General features: G+C 50.7%; 6 protein-coding genes across 6 annotated transcripts; 4 read left to right on the top strand and 2 right to left on the bottom strand.

Annotated features, from left to right (window-relative positions):
- Window positions 1-2,048: 2,048 nt before the first annotated feature.
- Window positions 2,049-2,518, bottom strand: IAR55_002286 (uncharacterized protein; the record flags this gene model as incomplete). Its single annotated transcript, XM_066945402.1, has 4 exons — window positions 2,049-2,139; window positions 2,203-2,330; window positions 2,395-2,435; window positions 2,491-2,518. The coding sequence occupies 4 exons, from the start codon at window positions 2,516-2,518 to the stop codon at window positions 2,049-2,051; spliced, it is 288 nt and encodes a 95-aa protein (XP_066804091.1).
- Window positions 2,519-3,328: 810 nt separating this feature from the next.
- Window positions 3,329-5,262, top strand: IAR55_002285 (uncharacterized protein; the record flags this gene model as incomplete). Its single annotated transcript, XM_066945401.1, has 10 exons — window positions 3,329-3,479; window positions 3,546-3,586; window positions 3,637-3,706; window positions 3,764-3,912; window positions 3,974-4,125; window positions 4,187-4,248; window positions 4,301-4,471; window positions 4,517-4,689; window positions 4,748-4,869; window positions 4,917-5,262. The coding sequence occupies 10 exons, from the start codon at window positions 3,329-3,331 to the stop codon at window positions 5,260-5,262; spliced, it is 1,437 nt and encodes a 478-aa protein (XP_066804090.1).
- A 633-nt stretch (window positions 5,263-5,895) lies between these two features.
- Window positions 5,896-7,539, top strand: IAR55_002284 (uncharacterized protein; the record flags this gene model as incomplete). Its single annotated transcript, XM_066945400.1, has 3 exons — window positions 5,896-6,139; window positions 6,247-7,061; window positions 7,129-7,539. 3 exons carry the CDS (start codon window positions 5,896-5,898, stop codon window positions 7,537-7,539), a joined length of 1,470 nt encoding a protein of 489 aa, XP_066804089.1.
- Window positions 7,540-7,865: 326 nt separating this feature from the next.
- IAR55_002283 (uncharacterized protein) lies at window positions 7,866-9,404 on the top strand (the record flags this gene model as incomplete). Its single annotated transcript, XM_066945399.1, has 4 exons — window positions 7,866-8,215; window positions 8,385-8,734; window positions 8,859-9,051; window positions 9,287-9,404. 4 exons carry the CDS (start codon window positions 7,866-7,868, stop codon window positions 9,402-9,404), a joined length of 1,011 nt encoding a protein of 336 aa, XP_066804088.1.
- Window positions 9,405-9,583: 179 nt separating this feature from the next.
- IAR55_002282 (endoribonuclease YSH1) lies at window positions 9,584-12,336 on the bottom strand (the record flags this gene model as incomplete). The annotated part of the gene is made up of 10 exons (XM_066945398.1): window positions 9,584-9,727; window positions 9,792-10,039; window positions 10,090-10,231; window positions 10,286-10,540; window positions 10,590-10,886; window positions 10,939-11,369; window positions 11,416-11,753; window positions 11,811-11,902; window positions 11,954-11,999; window positions 12,059-12,336. 10 exons carry the CDS (start codon window positions 12,334-12,336, stop codon window positions 9,584-9,586), a joined length of 2,271 nt encoding a protein of 756 aa, XP_066804087.1.
- Window positions 12,337-12,715: 379 nt separating this feature from the next.
- On the top strand, window positions 12,716-14,092 carry IAR55_002281 (uncharacterized protein; the record flags this gene model as incomplete). Its single annotated transcript, XM_066945397.1, has 5 exons — window positions 12,716-12,894; window positions 12,965-13,086; window positions 13,161-13,292; window positions 13,366-13,690; window positions 13,750-14,092. The coding sequence occupies 5 exons, from the start codon at window positions 12,716-12,718 to the stop codon at window positions 14,090-14,092; spliced, it is 1,101 nt and encodes a 366-aa protein (XP_066804086.1).
- Window positions 14,093-14,104: the final 12 nt, after the last annotated feature.

The raw sequence follows: 14,104 nt of genomic DNA, 5'->3' as shown, positions 1-14,104 counted from the left end.
CGTTTCTACACACACACTCTTGCAATCCTGGTGGGCGTGATAATTGGAATCCCCAATGGCGATCATGCCATAATGATGAACAGTGAATATCTGGTTCAGCCGCAGCGCATGTCGAGAGTACACAGCAGTAGGTAGATGATGGGAGAATCATTGACACGAGTGGGGCAGGACGAAGTCTGTCGTCGAGTGAGCATCGCCATATCGCGAAGTGTGTTATCAGCCCTCAACCTTCGATCACACATGGGACGGTATGTCGACTCCTGCGCCTCGTCACCCTTACCCGTACACGCACACCCACGTACCCGGTTCTAAACTATCCCATCTTTTCATACCCGTGTTCCTTTCTGCCATTTCATATGACGTGTCCAAGCCTGTCTTCCAGCTGATCGAAGAGGACACGAGACTAACCGCTTTCTGTCTCTTCCCCAAAGAATGTCAACATGCTCCCCACCTGTGATTGACTCCCTGTTTCCCAAAACACCCAAAACAACCATGCCAAGCACACAGGATGGTACAAGGCACACTCCATCAGTCATCCTGCTCCTCCAATCCATCCACGTTCCGTCTCCCGTCATCGTTCGGACGTACGTACGTACTTGCTCCGACAGTACTTCCGCTTTTATCAGATTTCCATACCTGAAAACATGACTCCTGCTGTCATGATAACATACTGTACCGTCCGGGGTATGAAGACCGAAAGACATGATGAATCGCCGTGGCGCTTGGTTTCCGTGCAGCAAAGAAAGTGTTTGCGTGCCAGTTCTCTGCAGGACACCCTACGATTCCGGTCACTCGGGGACGAAGTGACCCAGCCGGGGAACGTCCGAATCGACTTTGATGAACGAGAGATCACTGACGATCTTATCGATGCACGGATCGATCGCGCCCGGTGCATTCTTGAACCGAGTGGATGACAAGGCCTGCGAAGACACGGAACGGACGAGAACCATCAATACGATCATGTCGGGCCGTTGTTGAGCGGAATGCGGACCATGAATAATGACGAGGAGCGGGATCGCAACCTTGAATTGGTCGTTAATCACAAGATCTCGCTCATCTCCCGCTATGACGTCGTTGTCGTCCTGTATTCCGTCGGTCGTCCCAACGTGACCAATTCGGCGCCGCATACTGATCACCACGTCAGGTACGGTGGATGTTCCGCTCTTCAGCATCTTCACTGATATTGCTATGAACCTATCCTATCAGCTAATGTGGAGACAAAGGTCCCATCTGTACCTTTAGCAGTTTCTTTGGGGAGAAAGATGAAACGTCACGCGAACGTGGAAAGACCGCCCGGCACGGGAGTGCTCAACAGCTAGGTACAGCGCTCACAGCACTGAACCTTTTCGAACCGAAAGAGGACAACTCCGGTCGAGATAAGCTTAATGTTCACACCGTATCTGTAACTTGGGAGGCCAGTCGGACCGGAACATGACATAGAGGACGAGGGAGCGGTACAAACGCGCATTGTGATCAGCCGTTGTCATGACGATACCATTGACATCAGATTTCGAATTTGATCGGGACCGGATCCCCTTCCGTATTTCAGGCGAGACGATGGTCTCGTAAGAGAGAGCCATTCTTGGGAGAGGTACTTCAAAGCGATATCGAACAAGGAACAGGGCAGATGGGTCGAAAAGTCCGGACGGCAAGGACTTCAGGATCCGTTATCAGCGATACTCGGTAGCTTACATGTGACGATCAGTTTGCCTGCAGTCTCATGGTCCAATTCTGGTTTGCGGGCCTGACCGCCTGCCGAATGTTGCTGAACTTGCCGTCTCGGAGGGCAATAGTCAATGATCAGTGGTGAGAAGAGAACTTTCCGAGAACAAACAGCAGGCCCGCAGTTGGGTCAAAACGACATGCTATTCATGTGTTTATCTGGCTACTTGACAATTGAGCACTTCATCTTGCCAAGTGTATATGTCGCTCCCTCGCTATGACTCTTGCTCAGCCGAACAGCGTCTTTCCGTACCAGCTCACAAAGACGAAGTCGTGCTCGAGAAGGAATTGACTTGTTGCCATCCGTGTTACTCCGTGCTTGTGATTCAGTAATGTATTTCGCCCAATGGCTCTGCCTGAACTTCGGTGTAATCGACCATGCTGTCCTTTTCTTCATCCAACTCTGACACCACAGCCCTAGACCGATCGAAACGTCAGCCTCCCCCCAACACCTCGTAAAAAGGGTACGTTTCGACTCACACGTTGTCCCCCTTTATCATGTAGAGACCCAGAGGAATCATCTCCACTCCTTGATCGGAGGAGTACTCCCTCTCGACACATTCTGCCAGGATGAGGTTTGTTCGGATGTCGAAGCCTTTAAGCTTTCCCTGTGTAGTGTATCAGCGCGATCCTGAGTGAAAGGCGAAATTCACCGGAGATCACTGAACGTACGACTATGATTCGACCGTCGTAGAGGATGACTTGCACGAGATCTGCACGATCAACGTCAGCATCAACGTTGGGATCTAAACAATCCATGGTGCTCACGGTCGACATAGCTCTCAACTGCTGCCATGCTCTGATAGGTTTGCCGACTGTTCGGTCGATCTCAGAGGACGCTGGAGGGAAGGAAACAGCCGCGACCGAGTTTATCGATTCGCCACGCGAGTCGTAAGGAGTGTGGAGACAGCGGCCGAGGACTGCTTGGATCGAATCGCTCCCAGCTTGGTCTTTTGGGGATGTATGTCGGGATGAGATGGATGACTGGCGATTGCATACGGTAGTAGTCAACCTGGCGACCTGGCTTTTGGCCTGAAATGAAACAAATATAGCTATAGCAGAGGAAGGACGCGCGAACCTGGATTCTGGCTATAACACCGAATGAATTGCCGGAATAGGCTACTTTTGTATTCTGAACGGGATCAGATTGCTTTATTCCAAGGGAAAGACGCTTGGAGCACCAAAAGCGACCAAAACCCATCCATCCCATACACCGGTACCACTCAAAGTACAGCAGCAGCAAGTGAGCAGTAGCAGCACGTCCACACAACAAATCCTCTCTCTTTTCCACATCTCACAACCCATCGTTCACGCTCTTTATTCCTACCAGACTTGCTGCTCCCCCCTCCCCCCCTCCCACCTCTCCTCTCTCCCTAATCATCTAGCCTCCGGCATATCCCACCACTCGCCATTCGAAAAGACGTCAACAATCCATCGCGCGACACCGCCATCACCACGTCAACAAACGCCCCCTCCAACACAAGCCCCCCTTTTCTTCTCGGACCATTCATCTAGCATCCGTCCACCTCGCTTCGTTCTCGATACTGAATAATCAAGTCTCCCGACACTTGGAGTCACATAGGAACCGGATACGACTGCATGCAACATGGCAACGACTCACGTTATCGGATCATCAAACCCTGGAGCTCATCTCTCTTCGTCGGGGAGTCACTCCTCCAGCTCGAGTAATATCGTAGGAGTGCATTACAAAGTTGGAAAGAAGATCGGAGAGGGATCATTCGGTGTCATTTTTGAGGGTGAGCATGCGCCTATCTGGTAGGGACGAGTCCGGGACACTCAACCTCAATCTCTTTGATGTGCAGGAACCAACTTGCTCAATTCACAAACTGTTGCTATCAAATTCGTGAGTTCGCCCAATAGATCATGCATTGCCAGCCGCTAACCCATTCTTAGGAACCTCGAAAATCCGATGCACCCCAACTTCGTGATGAATATAGGAGCTACAAGATACTCAGCGGATGTCGTGAGTGTATGATTAGCGTGCTCTACCCCTTTCTAACTCATTCTCGTCTCCGTGCAGTTGGGATTCCTCAGGTGTACTACTTTGGTCAAGAAGGCCTTCACAACATCCTGGTCATCGATCTCCTCGGTCCATCGCTTGAAGACCTCTTCGACATGTGTGGACGCAAATTCAGCGTCAAGACCTGTTGCATGACCGCGAAACAAATGGTAGATTCGGACAGTCTCTCGACCGCGATGTGCTGTGCTGATTATCTGCCATCCCTAATAGCTCTCACGGGTGCAAACAATTCACGAGAAGAACTTGATCTACCGTGACATCAAACCGGATAACTTCTTGATCGGACGACCGGGTACAAAGGGAGCTAATACGATTCACGTTGTTGATTTTGGTATGGCCAAGCAGTACAGAGATCCCAAGACGTACGTGCCTACTTTGACTTCACCGCTGACTACTCTCTAGGAAACAACACATCCCGTACAGAGAAAGAAAGAGTTTGAGTGGAACAGCACGATACATGAGTATCAACACGCATCTGGGGCGAGGTGAGCTTGCTCAGTCTGCGGTCATTGGGCATTGCTTACGTTTTTCACCCAGAACAATCACGACGAGACGATCTCGAGGCCCTTGGTCATGTTTTCTTCTACTTCCTCAGGGGCGGGCTCCCTTGGCAAGGCCTCAAGGCAGCGACCAACAAGCAAAAGTACGAGAAGATCGGAGAGAAAAAGCAGACCACACCCATCGCTGAGCTGGTGGAAGGCTATCCCAGTCAGTGGTATCCTGTCTAGCAGTGCTCTCGCTGACAACGCACAGATGAGTTTTCAATCTATCTGAACTACGTCCGGAAATTGACGTTCGACGAAACACCTGATTACGACTTCTTGAGAGGATTGTTCGATTTGGCATTACAGAATGTGGGAGAGCAGGATGACGGGCAATTTGACTGGATGCTGTTGAACAATGGCAAGGGTTGGGAGGCCAATGGGGTGAGTAATGGGATCTTCGCCCGCTGCCATCATCTTCGCGGACTAACAGTCCCTTCAGCGACAATCTGCAGCACAAGCCGAGGTGTCAAGACACAACACGCGTACTCGCGACAGAGAATACCGAGACCGAGTGGACAAACTGAGAACGGGAGGTTCAGCTGGCGGACCGGGATCACCTCTGTAAGCGTGTTCCTTAGCCGCGTGTGTTCTCTCTGATCTTCTAATAGAAAAACCAGGAAATCTGGACAAGCGGGTTCCGCTCTTCCCAACGCAAGCAATCAAGCTATCGTCGGCGTTTCTGCACCCAGCCCTCTTCCTCAGTCTCGGCGTCAGTCGACGCAGGGTCATCCATTCGCCTCGGCCAACGCCCTCCACACGAACAACTCTTACGATCAATCCAATGTGGCTGTCCCCTCTCAAGCCGGTCTTCAACCTATCACCCCGATGAACGTTAACGGTCGACCGGGCAACACTGCCGCCAACTCACAACAGGTCGGCGAGACCGACTACCGCCAAGAGACCAAGGGTGGGAATGGTCTAGTCAAGTTCTTGACATGCGGTTGTTTCCGATAGAGTGAGTGTTGAGATATAAAGTCCCATTGGGGTGGCTCACATCCGATGGTAGGGGAAACTCTCACTTTCAGTCTCATTCAATGCCACGGTGCCATTTGTCATATGTCCGGATGGCAACGGACGACGATCACAGATATGCTTTACGCCACAGTATCCTCTTTACATGATTGTCTGCCTCCTTGGAAAATAATCGCAAAATAGTTTTCTCTTCTAATCTTCTAATTCCCTTGATTCACCTTATACCCTCCTCATACAGAAATGTCATTTAGCGTCGCATCATTTGTACAGACGCGACCGCAATTCTTTCCCCCGCTGCCTCTGTGCAATTGTCAACTAGACGTAGCTCTATACTGTTGGTCTTTATGCGCATGGATGGGCGTGCATGCGTGCGTGCTTGCCTGTGTTTGTTGCAATGGACGTGGACGGAGAGTGATGTAAGATCGCAAGCATGAAGTCTGCCATCAGTGGGTAGAATGCGTTTCGGGTATCGGACTTCGGAGGATTTTAGCAATACCGAGCTGTGTGACACGACAACAAGATCTGGCAAGATCTCATCGACAAGATGCTTTGATTTGTTTCTGATTTTTTTTGGCTTTTTCCTTTTGGTCCTCGGTTCATCCGACTAGATCTTCAATGAGTCTCTTGGTTACCTCGACCGAGTCATTCGGCATCTTGGAACCATTACATCGATACGCATTAGATCATGCCTCTCCCATAACGCGTGACAACTGGTGGAAGTTGTTCATCGTCCCTCTCATCCCGCTGTACTTGCAAGCGGTGTTGTTACGGCGAGGAGAAACGAGAAAGTGGAGAATACCCTTGGGCTTGTTGGGGATCAGTCTGCTGTGGGAAGCTGGCTTGAGCTATAGATTTGTCCGTGAGTACAGCTCAAACGACTGTTGAAGATACACCATGCACAGCTTCTGATGTTCTTCCTCGGTGGGTGGCCAAAAGCTGACTGATTTTTGATCAATTGCCACGCAGAACCTTGGCTGAATGGGTTCAACAACGGCACCGGAATCGGGATCCTTCATCTGACGGCGAGATATCTCGAATTTGCATTCCTGGAAGGACCGGTGTACGATCGTTATTACGAAGAGAAGAAGAGCAGATATTGGTTCATCGCAGCGTTGGACGTCTCGGTCAATGCTAGATGGATCGGATTAGGAGCGGTCGATCTGGACCACGGAGGGAAGATGGAGAATAGTGATGGTTCTTCAAGGATCAACGGTCATGCCAAGAATCCAAATGGTGATAGCTCGAATGGACATGCCAACGGTGGAATGGACGACATCCCCGATGGCGGTGTCGAAGTCGGTGGCAAGATCATACCCAATCTGGTCACCAAATCATCTTGGTTACCGCTCCCGAATGTCCCACGTACAAGACTCGGGGCGGTCGTTCGTCACTGTTACATCGCGATCCGCAACTACATCGTGGTCGATACAACACTATCACTGCTGCGTGAATTCGGTCATGACACCATCGGTTCAACGACTGCAACCCCCGACGCGCTCCACCGTTTTGCTCACAACAACCTCTTTCTCGTCTTCCCCCACGCCAATTTCGGTCACGGTCTCTTCGCAGCCCCGCCTTGGCTTGTGGAGATATGGGCAGTGACGGGTGTGGCTGCCTGCGTATGGTTGGGCATCTCGATGGGATATCATTTCTTCGGAGCTCTGTGTGTCGGATCGGGACTCTGGGAGACGGAAAGTTGGGAAATCGATCTTTTCGATAGTCCCTTACATTCTGATAGTCTTCTGGATTTCTGGGGTAGGAGATGGCATCAGTTTTTTAGAGTGAGTGTCCCAGCCGTTCAAGAACTTCTTCGAGCTTACCATTTGATCACCTTCGTGTCGATCACAGCATCATTTCATTCTTTTCTCAACACTCATTCTCGGCGCATTACATCTTCCCATCACATCTCCCCTGATCCTCGCCACCTCCTTCGTCCTCTCGGGGCTAATGCATGCCTACGGTCAATTCCTCATGGACCCCGTACCCTCCCTCATCCCCATTGCGACCTTCTTCTTCATCTCCGGAGTCGGTTGTGCGTCCGAAGTACTGTTTAAACGCGTGACAGGTCGAAAGGTCCATGGGTTGTCGGGCAGAATATGGACCTGGACGTTCATGTTGAGCGCGGGCAAAGTGGTAGCGAGCGCATGGATGGAGAGCGGATTAGGAGGGTCGCTACTCACTCCACCGTGGGCTGGAGACATCGTGAAAGGTTATGTGACCGAGTGGGTCGTTCAGATAGTCCCCGGAGGATGTAGCTAGGTAGATGGAATAGATACATAGATTTCGTTAATGAAGGATGTTTGTGCTAGATCCACGGGGACGACACACCATGCATTCGTCATCCAACAATGTATTCGTTTGTCCATGGCTCTAGCTTGCATGATCCGTTTACGATGCCGATACTCTCCTGCGGACAACGAAAGTGGAGGTAACAACAACACTCCACGTCCACAGGGATGGCTTCATCCGATATACCTCTGCAACTTGCTTGTACTCATCGCACCTTGACCATACTGCTCCCCTAATCGAGAAACGTACGAGGATAAACTCCCTATAGTCTGCTGTCGACGACGGCGAGGTAAAGAATGCCGTACATATCAATCGAGACGCTCGTTGGGGCAGGTCTGCTCGCGGTCCTCATCGTGGGATATCGATATCTCCCCACGACCTCGAGTCCGACTTCGTCTTCGAGCTTTAGCACCAAATCCAGAAAGAAGAACAAGAAGAAGACCAGAGGCGACAAAGGGGATGCAGCACTTGCTCAAGTTGCGCCTTCGGTCAACGACCCCGCGACGACGAGTTCTGCGCCGACTGCCGAGGACGCTATAGGAAAGAAGGAGAAGGAGAAGACGAAGGAGAAGAAGAAGGAGACACAACAACCGAAGTTGTTGGCTGAGAGATTGTTACCGAAACAACCAAAGACGAAAGTCGACGAGTGAGTGTGATCTGCGTGACCGTCACCTCTCGCCATTTCCCCTTCTGTCCATGTTGAACAGCTTCGGCGGAGATGTCAGGGGAGTCGTCTAGCGGGCTGTCAATCTCGGAGGGGGATGATATGCTGCACCTGGATCCGTCAGACTGATCGTGTCTCATTTAACCTGCAGCATGCTTGCACCCGAAGACAGATCACCTCATATCGCACGAGTGATGAAAGTCTCCTCATCGTCCACGTCCAATGCCAAGTCGAGCAACTCTCCCGAGCCATCCTCGTCCTCTGCTCCCATTGAACAGCCGGCCGTCGCATCATCACCGCCTGATACCGAAAGCGTCGAGATCGTACCCGACACGAGCTCGAACAAACATAACGAAGAAATTCATTCGCCTTCTTCGGACGACAACGACGACGACGACAATGCGTATGGAGTCGTGTCCAGTGGGAATACTTCTGCTTCAGGAAGGAAGAAGACGAGCCAGCATGAGGATGGTTGGGATGTCGTCGCTCCCAAGAAGAAGAGTGAGTTCCGAACGCGAAAACTTCACAACCATCACTTGAATACATCATTCACCAACTTACCTCGTCACTTGATTCGATGAATGATCACTGACAAACCCTTCACATCCGTGTTTCTTCGCCACAGAACCAATCTCGCTCTCGCTCTCCTCGGCCTACTCATCGACCGATCCTCGTCAATCCACCGCATTGCCACTCCCGACAGCCACAGAGATCCAGAGGAAGAATGCGAAAAAGGCCGAGGCGAAAAAAGCTGCTAAAGCCGCTGAAGAAGCTGATCGACAGAGGCGACTGGCCATACACAAGAAGGATCTGGAGAGGTGAGTAGGGCTCGTAACTTTTTTGACGTGTGACGCCTTTTGATGTCTGGTCCGATCCCGATTCTCTGGGCTTCCACTTGTTGACATGATGGAGCTTAAGGAAGGGTGAAAGGCTGGAAACGAACAGAGTCTTTGAACAGTAAAAAAACTGTGAAATCAGATGCTGAGGGGGCAGCCGGGCTTGTGCCATGATCGATCGTCGCAAAGAGCTCACTTCCTCTGACCACACTCGCAGAGAACGAATCAACGAAATCTACGCCTCGAAACAATCCAACACTTCGAAAAGTAAGGCGACGTTAGGAAACGGAGCAAAGGCGACCATCACGCCGAATGGTAAATTGGTCTGGGACTGAGCGAAGTCAAGCTCTCTCAATTGATTGTAAGGAGCAATCGTGGTCGCGAAGAAAGAGCAAGGACTAAGCATTATTCACAACACAGGCATCTGTAGATAGAACATGTGTATGTATACACCCATACGTCGTACCATGCAATCTAATACAACAAGACTTTTGTTTCCGCTATCGTTCTCTCACTACACTTCTGTGATGATTTTGTCTACCGATATGTTGATTCCGTTCCCGATGAATGATTGTGATAGAGGTTTTAGAGTTGTCAATGCCATTTCCAACACCATCTCCACCCTACGTTTCAGATCTGCTGACTCCGATTCAACTCGCTGTTTTCATATGTGGCCCGTCATCAGTGTCTCGGTTTTAGGATTTGACTCCTACAAGACTCACCATGGAGATCAGGTCTATTCTGGCAACCGCGCTGTCCACCTGGACTTGCATCACTAGTAGATCATCCTCTTCTCCTTCCGGCACATGTCGGTTTGGTCCTGTCACTTGTCCGAAATGGGCTTCGAGAAACATTGCCAATCGATCGAAGTCAGAGTTGTGGCGACTGACCCCGTTGGACTTCTCATGATGGCTGCGGTCGTGCCCATTGTGATGGTGGTGGGCAGCGTGATGATGAGGGATTGTCGTGACTAAGCCTCATTGTCAGCAATATTTCCAGCTACTGAGCGCAGAAACTCACGCTTCACAGTCGCGGGACTGCCGTCGATGCCCAATAAAACCGCCAGAGCAGAGTCTGCGATCATGTCACTGCTTGAGCTTGATGACCACTGCAATTCGACCACTGTCTGAGACATTTGCACGACCTGGACAGCATTCATGATCTGACTCGATCCAGTCAGTATTCGATCGCTCCCTCCAACAAGCCAGGCACTCACTTCAAGAGTCGCTCTGCTGTGCTCATCGACGCCTTCTCCGACTTCGCCATACATGCCTTCCAGATGCCATCGCACCACAGACCAATCTACGCCGATCGGTACACTCTGCTTTTGTACGATTGTGCTCGTTGATAATCCGGTGAAGTCATGTAGGTCTTTTGGATCCAACAGTGTATAAGAGAAGTCCTTGGACACCAAAAGACCTTTGACCGGTGTGCCATGCACCGGTCTCGTTTCAGCCAAGGAACCAATCGCCTGCGTCGCTCATCAGTGATTCACTCGCACCGTGATGTCTCGTACATACCTTTACCATCCGCTCTTGTCGGAATGTCAGTGTTAAAGGCTCGCAGTTCTTCGGTGTGTGAATATTGATCTCCTGTCCCCGCGTCGCGTATGTATCTCTCAAAGCTGCTCGTAGACGCCCCATTTGAGACGCTTCGCCGTGCACAAGCACGATATGTTGTGCGCCGATCTCCTGAATGAACTTCGAGTTCTGAGAATAGTCGACATGCGCACCAAATGATATCTCTTTGACGGTCAATCGTCGAGGTATGTTCCCGCCTTTCAAGGATTCGATGTGGTCCGGTTCGGCAAGCAAGGTCTTCCAAAAATCGTTAGTAGGTCGACCAGGCTTTTGGCGCTCGAGAACTCACTCTTGCCATTGTACCCTCAATGGAATACCCAGTAACAATCACACCGTTTTTCGGATCCGCTGCCCAGTCTTCTAACAGCTCCCGACTCAGTCCAAAACTCATAAACTGCGCGGTTGCCATAACTACACAGGGCCCCTTCGTATCGTCGAGTCTCTTTGGATCTTTCAACCATTTAACATACTTGAAATCGAATGGATTATCTCGTCGAGCGAATCTTGACCTGATGTTGGCGTTCATGGTATGCACATATGTTTTGTAGACCCGCATTCCGCGTTGAAAGAGGCCAGAAGCGAAATACACGGGCACTGATTGCAGCTCGGGGTGATCATGCCAGTACTCGTCGAGCAGAAGAGCAAGTTCTTGCCCATTACCGAAAGAAGGTATTGGCATCAGACATCGGCCACCACGCCGAACGATGTTGGCAACGAGAGCTAAAGACGGTTCAGTACAAGTACACACACTCGCGGTCGTACTCACTTGTAAATTGCTCCTCTTTCTCCTTCCTATCAGGTAGGGTATGAACCCCGAATGTGCTTTCACAGATCATCACATCTGGCTTGACGGGCGGTATCTCCGCAATCACCAGATGCCTGTCCTCTTCTCTCGAGTAGTCCCCGGTATACAGAATCTTGAGTCCAGCAATTTCGATGAGAAACATTGACGCTCCAAGGACATGGCCCGCATGATAGGGCGTGAATCGAAGTCCTCCCGAGATCACTATATCTTGATGGTAATCCACTGCTATCGTTGATTGCCAGGATGATTGAACGTCCGCTTCATTATACAGTCGACCGGAAGCGTCCGCATTTTGATCACTTGGCATATTCAGGTCAGTTCACAGCTTCATTGCAGGGTCATCATAGTCCACTCACTTGATTCGAACAGTATCCATCATCGTCAAACCATAGATTGCTTTGGTAGCATGAGTCATATACACTTTACCGTTTCCATCTTTGAAGTTCGTCTGAACGACCAAGTATCAGCTTTGTCGTGCGTCGCTGTGAGACTGTCATACCTTCTCCACGATATACGGTAGACCTGCGGCATGATCAACATGGAAGCTACCAGCGGCCATCAGCATGGCTATCTCATCGAGGTATTGCCACCTGACCTGACTCACTGTGTGATAAGAATCGCGTCAACAGTCGACCAGTCCAACTCATCGATAAAAGGTAAGGATCCCATCCCAGGATGAGCAGGATGCAACCCTGCATCACAAACCACTTTCTTCCCTCTGTGTTCGATGACACAACAGCTTCGTCCCACTTCCTGACCAGCTCCTAGCATCGTTATCGTCAATGATGGTGCATCTCCACCTCCAGCTCCCGGGTTGAGGACTTGAAGCGGTGCCGGCGCCGCGGCTGACTTGGGATGTTGTCGTCTTCCGTGTCTATGCATCCTTTTCTGTTTATAGCGAAGAGGAGAGAGGGGGGAGCGGAGTAGATAAGACCCTGGCTGCACGATCCAGGCTCTAATATGCTTGGAGCTGCAGATGTATCAAGGAAGGACAACGAGGTAGCAGATGATGATAAAATTCCGTTCAAAACGCCGTTCTTCACAGTGTGGAGGTTGAACACTTGTGACTTTGAAATCAGCTCGGTCTCTTCCTATTGCTCGCTTCCTCCATGTCTCTTCCTCTATCCATCTTCCCTTCTCTCTGTCTTCGATCCTTGTCTCTATCTGTGCTCCACACAGCTTGCTCGCTATCCTTATCCCTCCTTGCATTCCTTGCATACCCAATAACATCCAGTACCGGCAGCGCCAACACTTCATCCCCATGTCTCAACCCATTCCTGCGGCCCTCCCCGTTCCTTCCTCTCCGGGAGGATCTGCTACCCCTTCCACCACGGCATACTCCTCAAGCCTCAACCACGATAACATGCATACCAATGGCACTACCAACGGCCATGGGCTCCTCCAAAATAGTAATGCTGAAAGTTCGAAAATGGCTAGCCAGTGAGTGTTGCGCGATCATACCTTGTCTTTCCTCTCTGGCCGCTTTGCTGATTGGTATTTCGATGACTAGTGTCGATCCCGCCGTCCACGCTCTTGGTCTGTCAAGCTGGATATTCCATGTCGGGTACAGCAATCAAGATTGGGCAGACATCGAGCTCACATTCTTCGATGGCGGGTTGAAGGCCCATCGAAGTAAGTCTTACTGCTTCCCTTTCTCCCTTCGCCCCCCCAAGGAGGTATAGCTTGCTAATAGATAGCTATTTCAGTCGTTCTCGCACGAAGTCCCTACCTCGCTCATCTGATGCTGAATGTAGTCCCTGGCTCCTCCGTTCGACTTTCTTTCGTGGATGAGAATATCACTGAGGAATCAGTCCACATCGCCCTTCAGCATCTGTACAGTGAGTAGAGATTCTCTTTCCACCGATCAATCAACTTGGACTCATGAGTGACTGATTAGTATTTCTTCGTCAGATTTCTCTCAACAACATGTCAATCCATCGAACGCGCGATCAGTCCTTGCCACCGCTTTCCTTTTCGGTGGCATGCCCGAACTTGTCCACTACGCTTATACGATCTGTCGGGACTCTCTCGATTCGTCAAACATCAACGAGTACGTCAACTGGATCGCGTCATCCTCCGGCGCCCATGCAAACGGTCTCCGAGATGCGAGCACAATGTACGGATCCGTCAAAGTCTTCGATGGACAAGCAACGGTGGAAAAAAGCTCGGAAAGTGATTGGGCGGAAGAATCGCATCCAAGATATGGAGAGTGGACGGTCAGAATGAAGCACGATATGTGAGTCTGACCTACATTTGTCGTCCTACGTTTCGCTGATGTGTGGGAAATTTTGATAGCGTGGACTATCTCCTTCGAGTCCTCCCTGAAGGTATCATTGAAGATGGCAAAACTCTCTCCACCGACCCCCGACTTCTGTCCACCTACGTCAACCTGCCCTACGATCTTCTCAAATCATGCGTTGAATCCCCTGATCTTCCCTTTGCCTCGATGCAAGATCGCTTCCAATTCGCTAAGAAAGTGCTCGCGCAAAGGAAGAAGCTCAGTGGGACTGTCTCCAACTCAAGCGGACCACCACTGGAGGAGAGTGTGGTCCTGGCATTCAGCGGTGGTGATGGCATGGAAGTCCATGTCACCCGTAAACCAAAGAGATCAAGAGCCTTGTGGAAGGTTCAGGGATGAGTCTGAGGACTG

The sequence above is a fragment of the Kwoniella newhampshirensis genome, chromosome 4 (assembly GCF_039105145.1).
Source record: "Kwoniella newhampshirensis strain CBS 13917 chromosome 4, whole genome shotgun sequence".
In the NCBI taxonomy this organism is placed as follows: domain Eukaryota; kingdom Fungi; phylum Basidiomycota; class Tremellomycetes; order Tremellales; family Cryptococcaceae; genus Kwoniella; species Kwoniella newhampshirensis.
This window is presented reverse-complemented; position numbering and strand designations above follow the sequence as displayed.